We start from the raw sequence: 27,166 nt of genomic DNA on the forward strand, positions 1-27,166 counted from the left end.
TTAGTGCACGTCATCATAGTTCCTCACTTTTGTAGTATGTCATGTTCGAGCTGTTGTATGCCCTTATTATCTGCATCAATATTTTTCTAGTCCTATTAATGTTTAACTGGACCAGGTGTAAATGTAGCTAATCCAGGCCGTGCTGTCGGTTAAGGTAAAGGTCTCAGACATTCTGTCTGTTGCAGGTGGCAACTCCCTTGGAACAAAGGCATATGTTTTGTGTACTTTGATTGTATTTCAGTAATTCACAATGCATTGGAGGATCTATTAAAGCATATCTAATGGTTGGCCCTCCTGCATCCTTAGCTTCTGTTTAAGTCCACCAATAGATTTCTTTTGTGCTATTCAAAGTGTTACTCTGACAAACAGTGTAATTTAACACCCACATTAGTAAGAACGCTCCTGCTCTCAAATGTGCAGTAAGGGCATGGTGTACCATTTTAGGTGCATCTATCCACTGTTTATATTTTCACTTCTTTCTCCATAGATATTTCTTACAAAGACTTGAAAACTGGTACTAACAATTCTGGTCTGTCTTTTAGAACTTTTATGCGCCCAACAAACCTTGTCTGCACTAATGGACACTTTTCCTTTGTCTGAGATGGGTCTAAAACACCACCAGACATCACTGGTTTAGTTTCTGTGGAACAAATATTTGGAGTAAGCGACTGAGGTGTCAGCTCCTATTTTCGGTGGCTTGTTTGTTTTCTCCAAAACCTAATTGATTTTCTGAGCACCAAGCAGATATGACCTTTTCAGAGAAAAGGAAAACTGGCAGTTGTCTCTTACCCGTCTCACTTGCTTTCATTGACAAAGTCCCTAAGGGCTGACTCAATCTTATGTAGTCCTCTACCCCATCTTGGTTTGTGGAGACAGTCCTCTTCCTTAACATGGATAATGTAAGCCGCCATATTCTGCAGAATCATTGTCATGTCTGCCTTTTAACGCAGATGTCGCCAGACCATATCTTTCTAGGAAATGTGGTATTGTCAAGTACTTTGATTAATGACATAAATACAACATCTAAGGTGACATTTGTCTGGGACAGATGTCTTCTCACCAGGTCAAGGTTGAATAAGAACACACAGACCTATAACCAAAATAATGTAGTCCGAATTGGCATCCTTTTACCTCATATGTCTAGAAGGAGACGTCTGAAACGCATACCTTGATTCACATAGTCTGTGTCAGACATTTCTAAACTTATGTCAGAAATTGCAATCTCTGATAAGATTTAGGATATAAGGACTGTCACATGACCACTTGTCAGGAGAGGTACTTCGCCCATATTATCATCCAAGATTCTGCCAAAGACTGTCTCACCTGCTGCCAGCACACTTCACACTTCGCAGATGATGCATCTCGACTGAAGTTGATAAAGCAGAGTACCGGAGAAAGACAGGCTGACTGCTACAGCAGTGGGTGTTTGCCCTTTGCGGGGAACTGGGTCTTCATGCCTCAGCTGATAAAGACGGCCTTTGCTGTCAACATGTTATGCAGTGTGTCTCTTATGCCTAAAACTGTATACTGTAAGTTGCTTTGCGTTTTATGCTTTCATAGTATAGCGCATAAAAGTAGCCATTATGGTGATATGTTCTAGAGCACATTTTAACAATGCTCAAAATTTTCATTTTATTCTCGTTATTTATAACCTGTTTCATTGCTGTTTTTCTGATATTCTGTGTAGTTGTTTTATATGTACTGAGAAACAGATTGCTCCTGTAATAATAAATACTTTAAAATGTAAGTATTCATTCTTTCTAGTACAGTGTGTCTGATACTGTGATTAACCAAATAAGGTTTGTTGCTGTTTATACAGTGCATCTGACCCCTTTATGGTATTGTTAGTAACCCAAAACCTCTATATCCATTACACATTGAATAGTGTTTGCGGAGCTACAATAACTGGTCTTTCACATACATCACTGGTGCATTGAACCAAGTTCACCTGTGGTTGGGAAGGCACCCCTTGTAGAGTTGCACTAAAGTGGTTACTTACGCTACATCATGGATAGGAGTATTAGGAGTCAGACAAATCTTGCCAGAGATTTCTCATCTGTAGATGATTTTGAGTAGCCCCGAAATCAGTACACACTCCTGGATTGCTATTTTGCAGTCAACTACTTTTTGTTATGTACCAGTCCTCTTCAAATCATGTGGATAAGAGCTACTATAATAACTATCAACAATTTGGCACATAAAGTGGCTAGAACGGTGGATTCTAAATAGAATTCTATTCCAGCACACGTTTCTGCCTAAGTTTCTGTATACCGAATTATGTACTGAAGCCCCTTGCATACCTTTATCGTTAGACCTGAAATCTGAGATCCATCTGTTTGCATCAATCGAGATACTACTCTGCCTTGCCCCAATCAGCAGTATCCTATAGCTTTTTCATGTGTCAAATATGGTGGTCTGTGGATTGTGGAGGGCCCTCTCTCTTCTAGTCTTCTCTACATATTGTACAGGGTAGTTAAGCAGGGCCTCGTTCTGGGTTACACATTTATATAGAAGCTGTAGCTTGTTTTGTCTCACCGTTTCTCTGATGCAGAACTAAAGAGGTTCATATATTTTAGGAAAGCAGACCCCTAGCTTCTGTGTTATGCTAAATACTGCAGAGAATGAAAAAAATCCATTCATGTAATCATTTATTGTAAAAGACAGAAAAAATGTGCAGACATCGATTGCATTTAATATGTCTGCATAATACTGACAAGCAAACTTTATCATAGAACAGGCCAGTCTCCTTGGGCCCTCTCGTGCACTCAACACACAAAACTGGGCGATGCTAACATTCACCAATTTGTTTTGTATGTATTGTTATCAAAACCATATGTCAGTATTTGGACATTGTGCCTGTGCTGCAGGTCTGCTATGGGATAGTCTGTGTTTATTTTGTTGAATTTAGGGTCCTAGATCAGCGTGGGGCCAAGGAAGGAGGATTTTAGTTCTCCTGGTGGAGCGAGGGGGGAATGGGTTTATCAGGAATATTGTAAATTGTTTCTGTTTTTATTAGAAATTTGTGGTTCTGATGCAGCATACAGAAACTCCTGTAATGTAGAAAACCTGTAGAAAGCAATTGCTTAAATCCGTTTTTTCCCATCTAGTACCTGGCATTGCAAGATTTAAGGCTGCTTTCGCAGTATTCTCCCTCTCGACGGCAAGAAGTCTTCAGTCTAAGCCAGCCAGGTAAGATGCTTCTGGGTCAGAAAAAAAGCTACAATTGTGTTTTTTTTTTTTTTTTTTTTATGGGCCTTGGGTATTTCATTCTTGTTGCTTTGTGAACCGTGTCAGAATAATTGAGAATTGAACATTCATTTGGTATTATTTTTTTTATTTAATTGCTGTGTTTGGGCTTTCAGTCCATTAGGGCCAAACAAAATGTCCTATGATTTTGAATAATTTTTTAATAATGCCACTTTAAAAGTTGATAGTTTGTCTATGATTGTAAACATTGTTTAAAGTGGTCTTTGCATAAATAGTGCCTTGTGGGATTAAAGTTTAATGTATATTTGCATGATCCTTGTGTACAGAACCTGATGGCATCATATTATATTGACTCCATGTTACAGGTTAGTTGGTGTGTGTTTTTGGTGCGCAAATGCCCTTAACCGCGAAGTAGCGTTCACGTTTCTAAGGCCTATAAATGGAAAGGTTATGCTAGTGTTTTTTATACCATACTCTATCTTTTCTCCCTTGTGTGTGTTCTCAAAGACTTGGTGTCAATAAGCTTATTGTATTTATAAAGCTCCATTGCAAACATCTTCTCATCCACTGAATAGGAAATAAGAATAGGAAATATATGTTCCCTTGAACAGCAGTTATCTTTCTCCTTTTTTAAATCTTTTGTGTGAGAAGTTGGCCTGGTATATGCTGTCCACTAGTTATAGTGGGCACCTTGCACCAGTCCAAACAACCCCTTATTGACAATAGGTTAAAGACAACCTTTGTTGAAAGCTATCCCAGTGGTAGCTATGGAGAGCAGCCTTCAGGCTAAGTTTTGAAGGAATGTAAAGCAGCTTGTTTTACCAGTCTATAATCTCTTGAGTGGCTAAATGAAAGGAGACCACACCAGGTATATATAAAATATATGTATTTATTACTAAACACGCCCCTCTAGTCTCTTTATGAGGCTAGAGCCAAAAGCACATAAGTTACACTTCAAAATATTACAGTAAAGTAGCACAATACACGTTAGGCTCTAGGGGCGGACCAAACTATATACTAAAATAGTTGTATAAGAACCACGACTTAACTAGACACTAGGCCTAGAGCCTGTAGAATCCCTTGGACCCCAAGGAACCACCCAAGGTAGTGACACAGGGGACCCACGGGGGCAGTGTGAGAACACAGCTGTGAGCTACCATTAGCTTCTATGTGGAAAGTCGTGGTTAGATTTTTAGAGTTAAAGGACACTTTGGAATGGACTAGGACCAAACCCTCTTGGACTTATACAGTTCTAGGGTCAACACCCACGGGAGCACCAGAATACTCTAGTTACCTCACCCAGGGAAGCCGGGTGCATAGGTGTCAAATGGTGTCTGGTTGCGTCGTCATTTTCATTGGCCGCTGGTGAAGAAGTGCTGCTGCCTGGAAGATACGAAGTGTCCGAAGAGAACCAAGCTTGGATCGGAGATGTGAAGAACCTGAAAGCAGAGGGTACAGAGTCTGGGTCACTTGCCAGTGACCAGTGGCACGATAGACAAATGCCCACCGATGTTGGGTGTTTCAGGTGAAGGTGAAGCTTGACTCTTCAGCCACGAGGACCAAGAGGCATCGAAGACGACCAGGAGCTGGATTCAAGCTTTCCCACGAAGGATGTAGAGTGCTGCAGCGTCGGTGCCCGAATTGGACACAACAAGCCTTGGCAACAGCAACCCACACAAAGGAGAAAGATGCTTCAGTTCGGACCAGCAAGGTCCAAAGGACTCCCCCAGCTAGGAGGAGTGAGGGCACGTCTGGAGCGACCAGGGAAAGCCCAAGGAAAGTCAGTTACCTTCACAGGGACCCACCAGTTGACGGACCAGGGATCGCGAAGGGACCTCGAGCGGGAATGCAAGGAGTGGGCTCACGGAACACTCGTGGAGTGTAGGCCCATAATCTTCGGTGCAAAAGGTGCTCGGGGTCTGGGCTACAAGTAACCCAATGCACAGCCTCGAGAGTCGTCGGGAAGCTGATGCACTTGCAAATGTGCACGGTGTCCAGGGGTTCCGGTTCCACGGTACCCACGAGGTTTACGGGTCTCAGCTTTGCTGGGGACTCGGTTCGGCCTCTCGGAAGTCTGGAAATCCACCTCTGGTGATGCAAAGTCTTCAGCGTCCGGCGGGAGCTTCAGAGATGCAGACCGGACAGATGTGTCTTTGGTGCCTGCCAAGGAGGGGAGTAACTCCTTTACTCTAAGGGAGATTCTTCAGTCATCTGGCGTTGAACACATCTAAGTTCCAGGATTCAGTTTCAGAGCTTCGTCCAGGGATATCTAAGGTTCTGGTTACAGAGGTTCCTTCTTTATACCCAAGGAAGGGGTTGGACTAACTCAGGGGACCCACCTATGGGAGGGTTTGGAAAGAGGGGTGGCTACACCCATTTCCTTTGTCCAGTTTCACGCCAGAGCAGGGGCTGGTAGCCCCTGCAACTGGTTTGAGCTGGATTATGCACAGGGACACCTAATGTGCCCCCAGTGCAGGACTTCAAAGCACTCCTGAAGTGTTCCCACCCAGCCCTAATCCACTAAGCCCTGTCTGGGAGGTGGTAACACATCCCTGTGACAGGAAACCTATTGTCCAGGCCTCCCCTGCAGAGTTTCGGTCAGCAGCAGGAGGCCAGACTCGTGTCTGTGGCTGCAGCATCCATTTTGTGATGCCCAGGCTCTTTTAAGCTGCTACCGGGTATACCGGTGCTGTCATTTCTTTCCCTCTAGAAGGGTGGGATCATACTCTCACACCAGTTACTGGTGTTTGACACCAAACACAACATTTCTGTGCAGCCAGTCCAAAGTTAGCATTTACCGTTTGGTTATAATGCACTTAAGAGTATATGGTCAGGCTTCATCACAGACTACCCCGGCGAAGAGATTCCGAAGGCTGCAGAGGGGCTCTGCTCATGCATAGGCACCCTCTCACACAAAACCAAGCACCCTGCCTTCAGGATTGATGAGGCCTGCCATAGGGGTGACTGATAGGTTTCTATGTGCAGTGATAGGTGAGATATAGTGAACCTATATCTCTGTAAGAGGTGCATGCACCACCTTACCCAGGCTGCAGTAGCAGACCTGTGGTGTCATTTTGGAGGGTTTCCCAGGGGTGGCATAATACATGCTTCAGCCCCTGGTAGGCTCTGGGGTACATAGTATACCATATACTAGGGACTTATAAGGGCCCCTCAGAATCCAATCTGTTGTGTACCTAAGGTACTAGGAATCATTTTAGAGAGGAAGCAGCTAGGCTGGGGTCCTGAATAGCAGGGCTCCAGCCAGTCTAAAGTCAAAAAACAGTTTTACAGCAGCAAAAAGTGGGGGTAACCATAAGAAGCAGATCCTACTCTCCTACATTTTGTATTAGGGGACCTTGAGATTTTGACAATCTTGGACTGATTGTTACAAGTGAGGCAAAAGTGTGCTTGGTCCTGTGTCCACAAAAATACAAACTGCTCATGTCTGTTCAGAGAAAGATGGTGATGTGGTGTGAGAAAATGAAACCTTCTGAGGTCTACTGTTATAGAAGGAAGGATAGTTTTTGTTTCAAATGGAATGGCCGTTACACCCATTGGTTTATCCAGTTTTTATTTTAGTGTTTTCTGTGAGTTTTTTCTTTTTTGCTATTTATAGTGTAAACCTGGGCATTGCATTGGAGCACTTTACACGTTTTTTATCGCAGGCAGATGAAGTGATTTGCCCAGAATTACTGGATGTTGAGTCGAGGAATGGATTCAAATCTGGTTCCCAAAAGTTGCATCTCTTCCTGATGAGAATCTGTGAGAATAGTGTGCTGTGTAGCTGTCCCTATCTTCTTCCACCTGAATACTATATAGGGGTTCTTAGTTTATATAATTATTGTACAAGCAACCAATCATATTACAAGAAATACTTGTTACCTATATGGACGGCTCCTTCTTTTGCCCATGTGCAGGCGTATTTTTCTTGCATATGTAAAAACGTATTGCTCACAATAAGAGGGGGATGTCTGTTGTCTTCCAGAAAACGGTCTGGGAGCTGCAACGTTTTGCTCAACACCCTGTGATTCTGTGCAATATCACTTAATCTCCCTTTGCCTACCAAAAATAAATGTGTTCTTGTGTAATGTAACTGGTGCTCATGTAAAGTGCTCCAATACCTTCGGGTCGAGTTTGCGCTATATAAAACTGGAAGAAAAAAAGTGTGATTCAACAATGTAGACACTGCAACTCAGGCAATTATTTGTTTTTTGTATTTGACAATGTGTATGCTTTCAAAATATTAGTTTCTTTTGATGGTTAGTAACCACAGATTCCTCTCCTTTAGAATATCCCCAGACACCAGATAGAAAGCAGTGCTCCGGTGCGCTGGTAGGTCATGCCATGCAACTCTGTATCAATGTCATTCCACTCTGGAAATGACGAGCAGAGCCGTGTACAAGTGCCACTGCCGCATGCTGATATCAGTTCCTTTATTTCCATGCCTTCAGACGCAGATCTGGAGTTCTGGTCCTATTTTGAAGAGAGATTTTTCTCCCCAAGGCATGTCACCACTGAAGAAGACCGGATTTAATCCTTGGTGGGGCTGCCACTTACAAATGTCTGCGACTGATCCCCATGGGGTGTGCCTCTCAATGCTTGGTTTGTCACATAATTCTAAATGCCTGTGACATTTATGCCCAGATGAACCAAAAAGCCACGAGTGATCTAGAGGTGAAAATCTAGGTGGCAAAATATTGAAAGGTTCCACGTCAAGAGCACGGATCCACTCCTTCAGCTGATCTTCCTTGCGGTCGAAATTTTCAGATAAGCCTAAGAAAAAGCTTAAATCCAAACTGGATTCTGCTCTTTCCCTTCACTCTCTGAAGAAGGCTAGAAAGGTGTTGCGGTCTCTTTGCTTTAGTCCTGATCAGAGGAGCAGATTACTTCTCTGGCCACAATGCACCCTGAATTTCCAGTTCTGTCTTTCGAGAGGGTATGCTGTGTATGTTTGGTGTGCACACTTGTAAGGGCCTTCAACTTGGTTTCCGCTGGTGGGTTTGCCCATGGCACCTTACAAACCATCCTTGGGTTCTGAACTGGCATTGAGCTTTGAGCCTCCTCCAGCAACCAGTCCTTCTTTCTTCGATGCCGACTGTGATGCTGCTTGTGCCAGGGGCCTGTTGTGCTGTCTGACTCTAAGGCAGAGTGTGCTGAACATCAGCGGAGGCCACGCCATGAACTTAACATACCTCCCATTGTACAGCCATTGGACACTCTCAATTTACCAAGCAGCTATGCACATAGTTAGCACCAACTGTTTGACTCACAAAGTTATCCTAGCCCAAATTACAGCCAGGATGATGGAGGGAGTGGGGAAGGTTTTGCCCCTTCCCATGATACTGATGACTGGTATATGGACTTGCAAAAGGCCAATGGATTAAACCCATCACCCTATACTGGACTAGTCTCTTCCCATGGACCATCAACAGAGGAGAACACTTCTTGTGCTACAGTGATTCAAGACTGATTTGCATATGGCTGGGTCCAAACTGGGGTGGTGTGGTGAGCAAAATAATGATGGATTAAACTCTGATCCTTGTGACTGGGGGTGAATGTTTGCATTGTCCAGCATTCCATCCATCAATTGTTTTTTGCATATGTCGCCCTAAGTGGGAAGGGTATGCCCAGACATGGATCCCGTGCTCACTACACCACTGGATTCAAGCTAGTCTGGCTGATGAAGGGTGATGCCCTGAAACCGGTCCCTGGATGCCTGTTTCTGGTCCAGGGAGGACCTGGCTTTGCAGTTCGGGCTGGACTGTTCCCACAAGGAACAGGGTCAAGACTGATTTGCATATGGCTGGGTCCAAACTGGGGTGGTGTGGTGAGCAAAAAATGATGGATTAAACTCAGATCCTTGTGACTGGGGTGAATGTTTGCATTGTCCAGCATTCCATCCATCAATTGTTTCTTTTGCACAGTGATTCGCTGGGCTCCTGAGGTCCTGCACCTCCACCTCCCCTATATGGAGGTCAAATGTTTGAACTGAGGCAACCTGTTTGTACATGTTTTGCTGCTGATTATATACAAAACTGCAGGTTACCATGCTGTTATGCATTATTTTGCTGTATTAAAGGTCGCACATGAGGACCTGTGAGTTAAAAAGTTGCTTGAAGTGATAGTGGTGACTTGGACCTTGCTTGATTACTAATATTTAGTCTGGATATTTGGATCTTTCAAATTTCTTGGGTGTTAGATTTCATCACACGTGTTTTCATTTTTGAGGCTTACTGTGCCCTCTGAGGTCCACACCAACTCATCATATTAATCATATCTACTAATCAGTTGGATACTGAATAGCCCTGACAAAGTTCCCTCTGGCAAATTTGGAACGAAACTCGTTGGCTGTGTGCCAGTTTTAAAGATTGATTACATAAAATAAGTAACTTTGGAGTGAATTTGGCTTGCTCGATTGACTCCGCAACGAGTGCACCTTCCATTTTTCTTCAACATTTGGCTACTATTGGCATCTCCGGACGGCGGGTGCAGGAAGTGATTGCACCACTCACTAATGGTATGTACGCATGGGTTGGATGTGCTTGACCCTGGTCTGCCGTGTGTTCTTTTTCTGTCAACTTATATACAAAACTGTGCTAACAATTTTGGCTTAAAATTTAAAAAATGTTTTTGCTCATCGGCAGTGCATGGTACAAACAGTTCTTTCTTAAACACTGTATTGCGCATCTAAGATTTATGAGCAGTAAGAAATCCATCTGCAGCAAGACTGGACTAATATGTCTTCTAGATATTCTATTAGGCAAGGAGTAAAATAGTGAAAACGTCAGTTGCCCTATTAACCATACCAGACCAGTGGTGCAGAAATGTTGCTCCAGAGGACCTATAATAATTGTACTGTTGATTATGCCTGTATGTTTGACTGACTGTTCCTAGTCTGTGATTGTATTTGTCCTCTTTACAGGTTAAGTTCAATCCTAGCCTCAGCTGTTCCTTTATATCTAGTAGGTACAGTCTGTTGACCCCCAAATCTAATATCGTATTTGTTGTTCTGATGTTTGAGGCATCTACAAATTGGATCTTTTTTAATGTTCTGTTTTGCATCTACTTTTTGAAATGGTACATCGGTCATTGTAATGCTGGGTGACCAAACCTGGCTGACCGGTTTCCATTTCCTTTGCCCAATTGTCTGGGCTACCTTATTGCAGTGCTTTTTGCCCCATTGAGATGATTGTAGTTCATAAGGTGCCTCTGTGCTCTGTTTGCTGAATGTCCCTGCAGCAGTTGGAGACCTGTTGCGTGTATATGGCGTTTGCTCTATGAAGATACCTTTTATTAACTCTTCGTGACTTTATTCCTCACATATGATTGAGTTCCCTTTTTTCCATCAGAAAATGTAAGAAACTGTGTGAAGTCTGCACCAAGGTACAGTACAACTATAGCTGTACAGAAAAGTAATAACCATAACATTGTATTTCCTTAGTAATCCCCCTCTTTTTCCAAAGTTATGAGGACTTGCTGAGTGAAGATTCCAAAGAGGTTATCCAATTGAATGCAATGAGGGGAATAATAAAGACCATTTAAAAGTGTAAAGGACAATGAGCAAAAGTGAAATTTTACTTGTCGCTGTTATTACTCTCAAATATTTATAGCCTCAAGCCAAAATTCCACAAGCGTCCTCCATGATTCCACCACTTTGTCATTGTTCTCGCCTGTGCTTTCAGGCCTGTTTTCACTAGTAGGTTGTATGGGGGTGACAGGCTTTTTTCCGCGAAGGAATGGATGGCGTGCTGCAGGCAGATAGCCCGAGGGCCCCTGTAATGTGCTGGCAGGCTGCAGGGAAGAGTAAGAACGTGCCTTGAGTCCTATATTCTCAAGTACTGGAAAGTCCTATATGAAAGGCAGATCTGATGAGTTTTACACCTGCTTCTTCCCAGTCCTACCAAGGGCATTAAGCTTCGTAGCTTACAAAATGAGATGCTATGTTTCATTAATGCCCACAGCATTTTATTGTTTTAAAGCACGTTTTCTATACACTTTCAATGCAAGAATAACTCTGAAACCATCTTAACACAAAGTACCAAAAACAAATTCACATTAAATTCTTTCTTTAAAAGGTGGTCATCCTCACAATTGGACTGCAATATCGAGAGAGTGTTTAAATCTATTAACCAATCTGACGTGTAAACTGGTTGCTCACCAGGAAGCTGCAGCCACAAATGGAAGAGTGAAAATACCTTCCTCATCGGCAGATTCCAGGACGTCCTCCTCCAGTTCAGGTACCCTAGCTTTCTCTATTTGTGTGTGGCAAATTGCCTTTTCAGTCCCCTTGTTTTTACTTCACTACCCAAAGCATAGACATACGTTTGTTCTTTGAATTTTTGGAAATGTGCAGCATGGAGGAATCCCCTGAGCAAAGACTAACAGTATGGACAGGCAGTCCACAGATTAGGTTCATACTAGACTGCATTCCCACAGTGTAATGACATTGATTCTGGGTCGTAGGATCCTCACTGATCACCATATATTTTGACTATTTCCTCCAGCAGGTGGGAGACCAGGAAACTTTATCGATGCAGTGTGAGTAAAACTTGAACTAGTGGTCATTACTACAAACTTCCAAAAATAGGCGTTGTATCCAAAGGGGAAAACATCAGCATTTACTGATTTCTTTCTTTGTCCTTTCTAGATATTGCCAGTTTTACTCAATACAAATACAACTTTGCCTCACCTAGCTGAAAAATGTGTGCTAAATAGGTAGAAGGATCCTATAAAATCCTGTTATGGAGAGAAAATAGAAGGAAACGGTGCCAGCCGGGGTCAAGAATGTACAGAGTTGAAAAATATACTGCTTGTTTAAGAAACCATCACGTTACATCTCCCAGCATGCAGTGCACTGGCAATTTGCTTCACAGCCTCCGTTATTTTCTCTGACTTGTACTGAAAGGATTTCAGAACATTTCACCATCATTCCACATTTAACGTGTCTAGGAAAGCCTTTCTGTCCTTTTTTGCTTTCACCCTCTTTAAATGGCAATTTCTTCACAAAAAGTGAAGGCATTTGTGAAGTGCCTCTTCTGCGGGATGAAAATCTCTGCACCTGACCCACTCCGTGTGTACGTTCTGTTTACCCTCCTCACACTCAGTAAAAGAATGTGTTGGTTTTTTTTTATTAACAAATCCATAGATCGCAAGGGATTTTGCCTAAGCGAAAGCTTGAATACCTCTGGGTAGAAGAGGGGAGAAAAATACATTGCAAGAAAGCTAGTGGGGCATCCCTCTACTGAGCCTGTGGATCAGTAGAGAGACTTTATAGGCAGTTGCATCAATAAATAGGGATCGTAAGCTTCAGGCTCTTTTGGCAGTAGAACCCTACAGTTTTCTATCATAACAAGGTACTTTTAAGGACACATCCTGCTTTTCTGCTTAAAATCGTGTCTTACATCGCGTAAATCATACTATGTCTCTTCCGTTTTTTTTTAGCGATCCCTTTACCATGCAGAGAAATATCTTCACTTGGGTGATATCAGAAACATATTCTGATTCTATTGAGCCAAGACAAAAGTTCATCTTAAAATTAGGTTCGAGGCATATGAGCTGCAGATTGTACACTTAGCATAGGTCGCCATCTGGTGTTGGGCCCGGATGTTTGCAGTTTGTTTTTCTTCTTGGACCGTCTTTGGAAGTCACGAGTTTGGTGACTCCTCCTTCGGTCCGTACTGCGCATGGGCTTCGGCTCCATCCTCAGATTGTTTTTTTCCGCCATCGGGCTCGGATGTGATCCTTCGTACTCCGGCTTCGAACTTCTACGGTTCCAGCCTCGACGGAAAATCCTCGATTCTTCGAGTTCCTTCATCATCTTCATCTCTCGAAGCGGCACTTTTTCCATCCCGTACATCGACACCGGCCTTCGGGCCCTCCGCGACTCCGGTCCCGGCCGATGGAAAGGACTCCGTTTAAAAAGTGCCCAAAATGTGGGTCTAAATTTCCCCACACCGACCTCCATCAGGTGTGTAACCTTTGCCTCTCTCCGGAACACGAGGCTCGAGACTGCCCCGCCTGCAAGTCTTTTCGATCGAAGAAAACGATCCGAGATCGAAAGGCTCGACGCACCATGGCGCACTCATCCTCGACAGTTCCACCGGACATCTTCGGAGACGACGCCGAAGCTTCGGGGCAGACACACACCGAACTGGGAGAAGACATCGTCAGCGCTTCCGAGGCCGACGACTCCGACCTGGAGGACGTAACACCAGGACAGCGGGCCGTGAGTACAATGCCCCCTCCCAGCCCCGCACCGAAAACCAAAGAGACTCCGGTTACTCCCTCGCCTGCCGGCCTGGGCAAAACCAAAACCAAAGCCTCGATCACCCCACCTTCGGGCCCGGTGTCGAAGCACTCAAAGTCTCACGGCAGCTCGGGATCGAGCCAGCCGACGCCCGGTGCCGATAAACACCACTCGGCACCGAAGCCTGCAAAATCCAGCTCGACTCCGAAACCACCGGTGCCGAAGCCTGGACACTCGGCGCCGACCAAACACAAACAGAAATCGGTCGGCACCGACGCTCCGGCGCCGAAACAGCATTCGACGCCGAAACACACGGAGACCTCCAAAAAGCAGGGCGTACACAGAACATCGAAACCTCCGGTTCCGAAATCGCCGGTGCCGACAGACGACTCGGCGCCATTGGCTCTGTTTACACCAGACCCTTTACAAAAGACTTTGTCCAGAGATCCAAAGACTGGCCTTTTGACTGTGATTACTAAGAAGCGTCGCCTTGAGGCTCCGGCTCCTCCTCCTCCACCCAAAAAGAGGGACTCAGCTACTTCTCCCCTTAGAGTACCCTCCCCACTGCCACCCCCCCTCCCACCACCACCCCCTCCACCTTTACCTCACTACGATCCGGCCCCATCCCCAGACCCGGATGACGGGGACCCGGACAATGACCCAGGGGACGCCCCAATGGATCCCACTCCACCAGGGACCCCAGATCCATGGGAGGATTATAATAACCCTGATGTACCCAATGTACCTCAAGACGACCTATACCCATCAAGGCCGTCTCCTCCAGAGGACTCTTTAGGGTTTCACCATTTAGTGCAGAGAGCAGCACACTACCATGGGGTGGACATGCACACGGAACCAGTGGAAGAAGACTTCCTACTGGATACATTTGATTTACAAGATCGTTCCACTGCTATTTTACCCATGCTTAAGGGTGTCACCAAGCACGCTACAGAGGTATTCAAAGACCCTGTCAGAGCCAGAGTACTAAACCCTAGAATAGAGAAGAAGTACAAGGCGGCACCCACAGACCCTGCATACATCAAGGGCCCTGCTCCTCTAGATTCCCTAGTTGTCTCCACAGCTAGAAAGAGGGCTAACTCCCAATCCTCAGGAGATGCCCCACCACCAGACAAGGAATCTAAACTTCTGGACGCGTCTGGTAAACGCACCGCCTACCAGGCTGCAAACATGTGGCGCATTGCAAATACACAAGCACTGCTTGCGCGATATGATAGAGCACACTATGATGAATTAGAGGCTCTTATGCAGCACCTTCCAGAGAAATACAAACGCCAAGCTCATGACCTGATACAGGAGGGCAAACTAATCACAAACACCTCCATTAAGTGTGCCCTCGATGCAGCAGACACTGCTTCTAGAGCCATAAACACCAGTGTCCTGCTTCGACGCCATGCCTGGCTCAGGATATCAGGGTTCAAGCCTGAGGTCCAGACATCAATACTTAATCACACCTTTGACCAGCAAACACTCTTTGGCCCAAAGGTAGACGAAGCGCTCGAAAAAATGAAGAAAGATACAGACACAGCGAAGTCTATGGGAGCGCTCCAGACCCAAGCCTCTAAGCGTTCCTTTCGACGCTCGTCCTTTCGTGGCACAGGTAGAGGCTCCTCCACCGATAATGCCTCTACCTCCTACAAATCCCCTCCTCAAAATACCTTTTCAAAGGGCAACCAAAGAGGTGGTTACAGAGGCAACAACAATAAGGGCAGGGGCAAAACCAACAATACCCGTTCTGCCACCCCACCCGCACAATGACTCCCCTTCGCTCCCCCCAGACCATTCCACTCCGGTCGGGGGCAGACTACAAGATTTTATCCACGTATGGGAGTCCATAACATCGGACAAATGGGTGACCCAAATCATTCGGTCAGGGTACTGCCTCGAGCTAACATCTACCCCACCCAATATCCCACCAAGGCACCGTCCAATGTCCCAAGAGCATTCCACACTGCTCAAACAAGAGGTACTCTCGCTCCTCCAGAAACACGCCATAGAGCAGGTACCCGACAATCAACGAAATCTAGGGGTCTACTCCCTATATTTCTTAATCCCAAAGAAAGACGAGACCCTCAGACCCATTCTGGATCTCCGGCCTCTAAATGCCTACATACATTCAGACCACTTTCACATGGTCACCTTACAACAAGTCCTCCCACTCCTCTGCCAGGGAGACTTTCTCACAACACTGGATCTGAAAGACGCGTACTTTCACATTCCAATACACCCCTCTCACAGAAAATACCTCAGGTTCGTGGTGGACGGGCAACATTACCAATTCAAGGTTCTCCCCTTCGGGGTCACCACTGCACCACGGGTGTTTACCAAATGCCTAGCAGTAGTAGCAGCACACCTCAGACGTCAACATGTTCACGTCTTCCCTTACTTAGACGACTGGCTCATAAAAGCCGCGTCCTACCACCAATGCGTGCAACATACAAACAGCACCATCCAACTGCTTCATCAGCTAGGCTTCACGGTGAACTACCAAAAGTCCCACCTCATACCATCTCACACAAAGCAATATCTCGGGGCCACCATAGACACCTCAAAAGGTATTGCCTATCCAAACTCAGCCAGAATCACAAGCATTCTAGCCTTACGCAAAATATTCCTTCCTCAACACTCTCTACCAGCAAGAGTGTTTATGAAGCTCATAGGGATGATGGCGTCTTGCATCTTCATAGTGCCCCATGCAAGACTCCACATGCGTCCACTTCAGGAGTGCCTAGCACAACAGTGGAACCAGGCCCAGGGTCAGCTGACGGATCTGGTGTTGGTGGACGGCCGCACACATCACTCTCTGCAGTGGTGGAACACCACAAACCTTTCCAAGGGACGGCCGTTCCTGGACCCGGTTCCCCAAGTGACTCTAACAGCGGACGCATCGCTCTCCGGCTGGGGAGCGCACCTCTTACACCTCACAATGCAAGGTCTATGGACGCCACAGCAAAAAACGCTCCACATCAACCATCTGGAGCTTTTGGCGATCTTTCTAGCCCTAAAATCTTTCCAAAAGCAGATTTCAGGCAAAGCAGTCCTCATTCGCACAGACAACATGACTGCGATGTATTATATACAGAAACAGGGGGGGACACACTCTCCCCAGCTCTCCCGCTTAGCCCAGAGCATATGGAGATGGGCAATTCCCCAAAACATTTTTCTCCTGGCACAACATGTTCCAGGCGTACAAAACACCATAGCAGATCTGCTCAGCAGACAGACTCAACAACTACACGAATGGGAACTGCATCCACAAGTTCTTCACCCATTCTTCCGACAGTGGGGGCATCCTCAAATAGACCTCTTCGCCACCCACGAAAACAAAAAATGCCCAAGCTTCGCCGCCAGATACCCACACCCATTGTCCAAGGGCAATGCGATATGGATGAACTGGTCAGGCAGATTTGCATACGCCTTTCCACCTCTCCCACTAATTCCATTAGTGGTCAGGAAACTACAACAGCACTCCCTCACACTCATTCTGGTAGCTCCGACGTGGGCCAGACAGCCGTGGTACACCACGCTACTACAACTATCAGTGGTACCACATCAAAAACTGCACCTTTCCCCATGCCTCCTAACCCAGAACCATGGAGAAATCAGGCACCCGGACCCAGCTCAGCTCAACCTGGCGATCTGGCTCCTGAAATCTTAGAATTCGGGTACCTTAACCTTCCCCCTGATTGCATGAACATCATCATGGAAGCCAGACGTCCTACCACTAGAGCATGCTATGCCGCAAAGTGGAAAAGATTTGTAATGTACTGCCGTAACTATACAATCAACCCTCTAGATGCATCCATACAACACATCATATGCTATCTGCTCCATCTTCACAGGTGTAACCTGGCGTATTCATCCATACGCCTACACCTAGCAGCGATCGCTGCCTATCTACAAAACAGACAGCATTTGTCACTCTTCAGAGTGCCCGCTATTAAAGCCTTCATGGAAGGCCTCAAACGAGTAATTCCTCCCAGGGCACCACCCTCCCCTGTATGGAATCTAAATTTGGTCCTTACACGACTAATGGGTCCGCCCTTCGAACCAATGCACAAATGTGAGCTACAATTTCTCACCTGGAAAACAGCTTTCCTTGTAGCTATCACTTCCCTTAGAAGGGTTGGTGAAATACAAGCGTTCACCATACAGGAACCTTACATACAAATGCATCACAGCAAGGTCATACTTCGAACTAATCCGAAGTTCCTGCCCAAAGTCATTACCCCCTTCCACCTCAATCAATCAGTGGAATTACCTGTCTTCTTTTCGCAACCCCAATCTGTTGCGGAAAGGGCCTTACACACACTAGATGTGAAAAGAGCGTTGCTATATTACATACAAAGAACGCAACCCTTCAGGAAGACCAAACAGTTGTTCGTCTCCTTTTCTCCACCACATAAAGGCAACCCCATCTCAAAATCAGGGATAGCTAGGTGGATTGTAAAATGCATACAAATTTGCTATCAGAAGGCAAAGAGAACATTATCTGTTCCCCCTAAAGCCCACTCTACAAGAAAGTTAGGGGCTTCTATGGCTTTTCTAGGGAATATACCCTTAGATGACATATGCAAGGCAGCCACATGGTCTACACCGCACACATTCACAAAACACTACTGTGTAGATGTGCATTCCCAGCAGCAAGCTAGGGTGGGCCAGGCTGTACTAAAAACACTCTTTCAAACAGCTGCAACGGATACCGGTGGTCGCCGCTAAGGTTGGGTACTGCTATATAATCTATGCTAAGTGTACAATCTGCAGCTCATATGCCTCGAACGGAATATGCTACTTACCAGTATGCATCTGTTCTTGGCATGTAGAGCTGCAGAGTTGTACACGCCCACCCGCCTCCCCGGCTACCTGTATCCGTTCCAGTCCATCTTATTTAGATACAACACACATGGGTTTCTCACTGTTATTACTACGCTCCATCATTTCCCTGTTGGCGAAAAACAATCTGAGGATGGAGCCGAAGCCCATGCGCAGTACGGACCGAAGGAGGAGTCACCAAACTCGTGACTTCCAAAGACGGTCCAAGAAGAAAAACAAACTGCAAACATCCGGGCCCAACACCAGATGGCGACCTATGCTAAGTGTACAACTCTGCAGCTCTACATGCCAAGAACAGATGCATACTGGTAAGTAGCATATTCCTTATCTCTTCGGCAATTATAGGCATTTCTATACCAGCATGGTGTCTTCAGAACAACGCATTGCTGGTTACCAGATAGCCAACAGACCCCTACTTGGCAGACCTAGAGCGCGTTCTGAATGCGAGAAGGCAGCTGCTACTGCCTGGTTAAGAAAGCTCATATTAGTATAGCTATGCAAGTCAGACACACAGAGCGCTCTATTCATATTTGCACTAAGCATTACCTTTTCGATGAGGATGCCACAACTGACACTTTAGTTGGTCGCACACCTTTTTTACTAAGATTTGTTTCAGCTTTCTTTTCTTCCCTGTTGATTTGATAACCACGATTTGAGAGAGAAGCTTACTACTCTATTCTGTGTTTGACTAGGAGAGAGCATCCTACAAAGTAGAAGGAAATGTTAATTGCAACCTTAGTTCTGCACCGTAGGTATTTTTACTGAAGTCCTAAACAAATCTGCCTCCTCCCCAATTGTCAATACTTTGAACTGCAATTTTCTCTCAAGCAGGTTAGTTATCTTCTTGAAAAAAGAACTAAGGCTGTGAGGCAAGCAGCCAGTACAGTGCATGCTATGCCATGGAACCTGTGGACTCCTTAAAGGAGCAGTGTAGCTTTTGAAACTTTGTGATCTCTTAACTTAATAGGTGCCTTTGCCTACATTTTTCTTTCTATGGTGTAGAGGTTTACTAGAGGTTCCTGTTACTTCTGTAGCACATTTTCAGCAAGGTGCTGCAATGCTGTCTTTGTGTTACACAACATTGGTCATTTCCAGGAAAAAAAATAAGTAAAAGCTGACTGTTTTTAACTATGGAGGTGGCACCTGTTTTTGGAAGTTTGTAGCGTTGACCTCCAGTTCATGCTTTTGGTACTGAATGGATAAAAAAAAGGGGTCCTGGGGTCTCTGCATGCAGGTGGGTTATTCTGCTTTTATGACTTTAGTGAAGATAGCTATGATGTAGAACTAGGATTACAAATAAGTAACATTTCCTTCTTCATTAACCATACTGCTAAGATTGAATGCTATGCTATTGCGAAAGCAAAGATACTTTATCATTTTTTTCCCTCTGTCAGGTGTTTCTTTTACAGAAGAAGCATCTTCTCAGATACAGAGGGATCCCAGCACTCCTGTGCCAATAGTGACGAAATTACCTTCCAACTTAAAGTCCACCATGTATGATCTGGGGAGCCCTTTTGGTTCACCGGCAATAATTCGTTTGGGTGGATTGCTGGATCAAAATTCTCCGTGGCATGGGTCAATCCAGAGTCCTCATGTAATGAGGAGAGGTCCGAAATTGTGGTCATCCGATTGTGGTAAGTTTTCTTTTAATCAAATAAGTTTCAAATACTGTCACTTAGCTATTTTTATTTTAAGTTCACTTCACAAAAGGGCCCTTTCTGCTAGTATGACTGACACCCTTTACATTTATTTTCTTACAGCTCATTGTCCAGCCTACTATCACTTTATTAACTTCTCTGCTGCATTGTTGACAGTTCCCTGACAGTCTGATCCTACTTTCTTTACAGCACTGTGAATGTCTTCCCACACAACTCATCACTCTATCTCACAGTGATAACAATGCTTTAGCCAGTGTCCTTTACTGATGTTTCTCTTTTGAATGTTGTTTTTACTAGTATTCTTGTGCCCCAGCCATTTAAGTTGTTAAAACAGTCCATATAACCACAGTTAAATGACACTAGCCTGTTGTGCCCTTAAACACAGTTGGTTTATTAAAATTGAGTAAGTAAAAGGCCTATTCAAGTAGGTAATACAGGCTGTGTCTGATAAGATTGGCATATTTTCCCTCTAAATAAGAAAGAGATTATCTGGAGAAAAAATAGAATTATACTTTGAGTTACAGAAGGACATTTACTTTCCATCCACTGGTGCAGCGAGTTGCCACACAGGTCTTTGAATAACTGGTTAAAGAGAAAGGAAAGTTGAAAATAAGATAATTTAAATATTTTTTCAGAAAGCAGAATTCAAACCAGGTTTATGTTACACACATTCCATAGGTCCCAGGTTTTTTTGATTTACCCGATGATAGTGAATATGGTTGGATAAGATGTGAAATAAATGGTGTTACTGCTATCATGATTGTTCCCTTGATTGTGGTTTTGCTGTTTTGCGCCTATTGATCTGGGTTGTAAATTCCTGGTACTTTTACAAGGCAATATCGAAGAGCTGTAATTGACCAGTAAATTTTGTGTTAGATGCCAATGCAAAAGCAAATTCCTTGGGTGATGGCACTGGCTGAACAATTCTGCACTGAATCGTGATTTGTCTACTGGTTCCCACATGACCAGTGTTTAGTTCCAGGAGGAATCCATTTTGCTCATGTGAACCCATGTGTTACCAATGCGCACAAAAAGTAAAGAAGGGGTGTGGATTGAGTTTTAACAGGACATATGTTGAGAAAAGGACACACTTATGATCTAAATTGAGACAAAGACCCTCAGTGGGCAGACAAATGAATACATTAACGACTGAGCAAAAACTTATGTAAGCGGGTTACTGCAAAATGCATGTTGGCTGTATATACACATGTGATGGGCATTCTGCCAATTTGCCATAATGGAGGTAGATGTAAAAGAGGCCAATTGTGGTCAAAATGAAGATTTTAATAAAGTAATAATGAATAAATTAAATGGAAATGTAATCACAACTGACTAGTGTGGTTTAATGGACTATGTTCAATGAATTCTTAAAGTGACGTACTATATGCCTCCTTCATCTTGATTTAAGTTTGGGATTAATAACACCAGAGTGGACCGGAGTCTGGAGGATAGAACCCCGAGCTTGAACCATGTACTTTTTTACAGTTGCCTATTGTTGAAACTAAGGCAAACCCGTTAACGGAGATTCTTCAACTAGGTCCAGTGTCTACTATTGTTGTCCTTTAAAGAGGCTCATACAAACACCATTATGGCCGCTTGGCCCTAGCTGTGCTCAAGCCCTCTGGTCAGTCTTTTTGTTGCCAGGTGACGTAGGCTGACCTCTGATGATCCTAGATGATTCTAGTTGTGTGACAAGGCACCCTACGCCTTACAGCCTAATTACCTTTCAACCAGTCCTCTGGATAGAGGGTTGAAATTTATTGATGCCTTAGGAAAGGGAATGTTCTTTTTGATTAGTTTGGCCTTAAGATCCTTGTAAGTGGTGTGCCGGCTGGACTACCATCACAACACACCGATTGGTTTTGCAAATCATTCGAAGGGGCTGCACCATGTCTTTTATTTCTTCCCGGCCTTTGTTTCCTCTCTTGACAGCTTCCCCAGCCCCGCTCAATCCACTATCTTGCTGCAGGGAGTTTACCCTTGTGCTGGCAAAGGCTGCTATAAAGTGGGTGCAGTGTCTGGAGAGTGAAGAGGAGTGCTTTTCTCGCGACTGCATAATACAGATAATACCGAAAGACTGAAGCCTCATGCCAATATTGGACCTCCAGAGAAATGTATCTAGTAGGCAGAAAGTCAAATTCAAGATCCTCACCCTGTCTCAGATTCTATCTACTCTCAACCCATGAGACTGGACGGTGTCCCTGGTCTGGCAGGACCTTCTTTGGAGCTGTCCTGGACATGGTGCCGCTCATGACTTTTCCACCCCTGCAGCGATTTCGAGACATTCAGGATAGGATCCCCAAGTTTCCGGCTCAATCCTGGGTCTCAGTGAGGACTTCTCTGAGGCTTTTTGGAGTTTTAGGATTGTGCATCCTCCTGGTCTTGAACACAAGGGGGCATGTGCAGACTCTTCAGTGGAACATCTGCTTAGCGGGTCCAGCGTAAGGGCTGTCTCTCTAACTCTATTCAGATCTTTGAGGATCTTCTGTGGTGGCAAACAATGTCATCCTGACTTGTGGCATGCCACTCTCCCTTCCGAACACAGTCATCACAGATGTGATAGACTGATTATTGCTGAAGTGGAATTGTAATTTCAGAGAGGTGTCGAACACAGGCCTCTGGTCTACAGTAGACTGCAACCTCTAAATCAGCTTTTTGGAACACCAAGCGATCAGTTTGGCCACAAATTCCTGCCATCTATCTAGTTGAGACTTGTACAGGTCCTTACAGGCAACAGTACCACCAAAAAGTAGGCCGGAACAGGATTCCCGGTCTTGTGCTAGAAGGCCCTAGGTCTGTGGAGGTGGCTGGACCAATAGAACATCTTTCTGATAGCTAACCATCTAACAGTATCTATAAATGCCACAGCGGTTGAGCTGACCATGCGTCGGCTTGTCGATCATGAGTACCATCTCCCCCCGAGATGGCAAGGGACATGTTCGATCAATGGAGCTTGTCCAGGTTAAATTTGTTTGCCTCCGGCAAGAACTCTGTCTCATCTCTACTGCACACTATAGTTTCCTCCAGCAAAGTCACTGACTGTCTTACTTTGACTGTGAAGCGTTCCTGCCACTGGATTCTTCTGCCACAAGTTATGAGAAAGCCAGGGCAGACTGGGCCCAAGGCATCTTAATTGCCCTGGATTGGGTCAGGAGAGTTTGGTTCCCAGAGCAGCTGAGCATGAGCATTTGCGCTTTGATCCAGCTACCACTTCAAGAGGACCTACTGAAGACCCAGGTGGCCTTCGTACAAAAAGTTGTAATGCCTTTCTATGTTCCCAATATATCTGTTTACCAATGTTTTTCAATCCACCTCACCTTTCGAAGGAGAAAAAGAGATCCCTTTGGCTTGACCTAAAAGGGTGCTGATCTTTTTCATTGATTTAACAAGGGTCCATCGTATGGTTGTCAAGCTTTTTCTGGGGTTCTGTGGAGCACAAAGGGAAGGCAGTGAAGAAAATGTCTTTGCTAACATAGATAGTCCTCTGCATTAAAATCTGTTAAGTGCTGGCCAAGAAACAACCCACCTGAATGACCGGATTCCTCTAAGGCTGCTATGACCGCATTAGCAATGGAGGTACCGGTTCTGGACATCTGTCAGGCTGCAACATTGCATTGTTGCTCTCGTGCACGAAACATGACTGTCTTGATGGACTGGTCTGACAACAAGGTGTTTTTGCTCCCTTGGTCCTGCAAGACTTTCTAGTCTGGCCCCACTCACTGATGTTACAGCTATGGTATCTATTAAGGTGAGCAATCTGTGGTTGGATAGAGTATCATGAAGAAAAAGCATTTTCCATGATAATTAACTTGTATGTTGTACTTCTGTCTTGGTATGAAGCCTCAGTCCACCTTTTAGTTGCCTTACTTGAGATAACAAGTGTTATCCAATTGTAGAAACGTTGGTGTTGAGAATCTCTTTGCCATCAGCACATTTTTTTGTATATACCTTCTTAACTTGCTAGCTTCTGTTTCACTATTGATTAATCATGGATGCGTAGCATGTGCTGCACAAAAATAATTTTGTACATATTCCTCACTTTTTATGCTCTCCTTATTAGGGTAGCAAATGTTGTTGATTTTCTTTTTCTAACGCAATTGAAAATATTGTTAAAATTCCTTAAATGCCTCGTTTCAGTTTGCATCCGCACTGAGCACCTTCTCTGTGATAGCAACCTCAGTCTTAGCCCCTCTTTTCTAATTTTCAGTGCCCTCATGTACTCCTGGTTTCCTTTATTCCCAGTCTTATTCTTGCGCTTCTGTCTTATGTCTTTCTGATAAAGGTGCTCCTGCTTAAGTGGTTCATGTACCCAAGTTGGCACATGCACACAGACGCACAGACACCCCCTTCCTGAAAAACAATCCTTATAAAACTGCTCTTCAAATCCCCCTGAAAGAGGGAGAAAAATCTTTATTCTAATATATGCAAGTATGTATAAGGTACTTGTGTAGCTCAGACCTAGCTAAAAGGCAGCTGAGCACTGTACAGTTAAGATGTCACTGATCTTTTACATACCTATCCATGATCACCCATCCTAGACAAATGGGAAACCACCAACTCTAACCTCAATATTTTTTCATAGGAACGCATCAGCATGTAAGCGTGTAAACATTTCAAGTTATTTATGTACTAGTCTTCTTATTTCCCAGGTAGAGGATGTAATTGAGTTAATGACTCATCGGGTCTGTGGATTTAAGTTCTAAAGCAAGCCAAACCCTTCTGATGCAGATAGAAGTACTGTCGGTTTTAAAGCTTTATTCGACATTTGTCATAAAAGCATTCCCCTATCCCTAATACAATAAATACTACATATAAAAAATACTTCTAAAAATACATATTAAACATGAAATGTCGAATAAATACATAATAAGAATACAAGTACTTCAATTTATCAGATTTCTTAAAATATAGATTTTTCTATAAATAAAATACAATAATCCATATGGCAAAGTGCAAGATTAGGAATATACATAATTTCATTACGATGCAATTGCCATAAGTGAACGAGTACGAATTAACCATGACCAAGCCAGAAATTTTGCTACCCCAAGCAATATGGAACAATCTGTTTCAAGTATCCTTAGGGCTACGGATTGGCTGCGGGTTCCCAAACTAGAGCACACAGGTTTTAACCATTTCCGTCTGGGGGACGAGTACAATGGGCAACAGAACAAAAGATGGGAAATGTGCTCAATTTGTTCATTACAGTGGTGGCAATGTTCATCCCATGCTGGGGACAAGTGCTTCTTAAACGCATTCACCGGGAGTGTACCTATGCGAAATTGAAAATAAAGTTTTCTATCCTAGGGTTTTTCAATAATATCCCAAAAAATTTCGCAAGAAGGGTACATTTTTATGTCTAAGAAGCGAGATGTTAGGCTTGTGCTTGTGCCGTCACTAAACATTGTAAGATATACCATTTCCCAATATAGATCTTTCAGCTTTGCCTTCGTAGGAAAGCAGGTTGTGTCTTTGGTGTCCCATAGATGATTCAAGTTCAATTTTATAAGGAGTCCCCGGAGCTCCCTTAGCCATGGGATAGTATGGAAACGGTCGAATTTAATAACGTCCGTCAGTGCCGCCGCATAATGGCTTAATTCTGGGGTCACCATAATCCGTCTCCAATATAGAAGAGGGCGTAGCCTCGCTATGTCCTCTATTCCTTTTCTTCCCATATCCAATTTTAGTGGGATTGTGGGTGTGCTTTGGGGGACCATCACAATCCCTCGTAAAAACCTGTTTTCTGCTCAGCCCAGTTCTCTCAAATTAGAAAACCCCCATAATTCAGAGCCATATAAGCAAGCCCCCAGTACTTTCATAGAATATATTTCCAACACACAATTTACTGGCTTTGTCAGCGAGGAGCGGTGTTTTAGGGTAATTGCGCCTGCTAGCTGCCTAAACTTTAGTAAGGTTGTGGTTATGTGTGGTTTCCAACTAATTTTTCCTTGTAGAGTGATACCTAGGTAAGAGAAAGAGTCCACCCTTTCTAAGGGTGTACCTTTATATTTTATTACACCTTTGAAGGTGGACTGCTGGTTGAGGCACATGAATTTTGTTTTAGAGGTGTTCAGTTCAAGGCCCCTCTCGTCACAAAATATACCAAAGGCATCAACCACTTTTTGAAGCCCACTGGGGGTGCGGGAAAGTAAGAGCGTGTCATCCGCGAACATGAGGACAGGTACACGAGAGCCTGCGATTACTGGGGCGTCACTAGCAATCTTCTCTAGATGCTCAACGATGCCATTTATATAAATTGAGAAGAGAGTCGGTGCTAGGACACACCCTTGCCTCACCCCACGTTCTACCGGAAAGGGATCAGTTACTTCTCCTTGCTTGCCCCACCTTATTCTTGCAAAATTATTTTCGTGGAGACGAACAAGGAGTGTAAGCAATTCCTGGCTTAAGCCCACGTCCGCCAAGGTCTGCCAGAGTTTTTCTCTGGGGACCAAGTCGAAAGCGGCTTTTAGGTCCACAAAAACTGAATACAATGTCCCCTTCTTTAGAGTAACGTTTCTCCAGTAGATGGTTAAAAAGTGGAGGACTTGATCAACGCTGCTAGTTAGAGGGCGAAATCCAGCTTGATAAGATGACAAGATATTATTTTCGTTGATCCATTGCTGCAGTTTATTTTGGACTAATCGGCCCATTAGTTTTTGTGCTGTATCAATCAGACTAATGGGTCTATAATTTTTGGCCAGGGTTCTATCACCTTTCTTGAATATGGGAATAATTTCGGCTCCCTTCCATGAGGCAGGCACTTTACCTCCCATTGCCACCGCATTAGCCAGCATTGCAAAATAGGTACACCAGGAATTACGATCCGATAAAAATATATCAGCCGGAATTCCATCCATGCCTGGAGCTTTGCCCCCAGCCACACAATCCAGTACAATACTCACATCCTTTTCAACAAATATTGGAGATTTGTAGAAGACTTGTGGAGGCGGACAACCAATGATAAATATGGGATTACAAGCATACTGTGGTTGGAAGTATTCCACCCAATTGCTTTTCGAAACATGGTTCGTAGGATGGAGTGCTGTGCCAGCCTTTTCCCATTTTACTGTGGTCCAGAAGCGCTTAGAATCCTTGAAGGCACACGCCTCCTTGAGTTCGCGCCAACATTCCTCATCCCAACGCTTCTTTGCCAGTTTTTGGACCTGTCTATACTGGTTTCTCGCCAACCTTACTGCTGTTGCAT

At 44.4% G+C, this 27,166-nt stretch overlaps 1 protein-coding gene across 1 annotated transcript in view; it reads left to right on the top strand.

Moving 5' to 3' along the window:
* The window catches only part of NDC1 (NDC1 transmembrane nucleoporin), a 370,234-nt gene that overhangs the window by 155,904 nt on the left and 187,164 nt on the right, over nt 1–27,166 (top strand). The window contains exons 10-12 of the mRNA XM_085602585.1: nt 3,108–3,189; nt 11,283–11,444; nt 19,699–19,938. Of these exons, the coding sequence (XP_085458711.1) occupies nt 3,108–3,189; nt 11,283–11,444; nt 19,699–19,938 (484 nt within the window). The remainder of the gene's footprint in view (nt 1–3,107; nt 3,190–11,282; nt 11,445–19,698; nt 19,939–27,166) is intronic.

Source organism: Triturus cristatus, chromosome 4_2 (assembly GCF_964204655.1).
Source record: "Triturus cristatus chromosome 4_2, aTriCri1.1, whole genome shotgun sequence".
Lineage (NCBI taxonomy): Eukaryota > Metazoa > Chordata > Amphibia > Caudata > Salamandridae > Triturus > Triturus cristatus.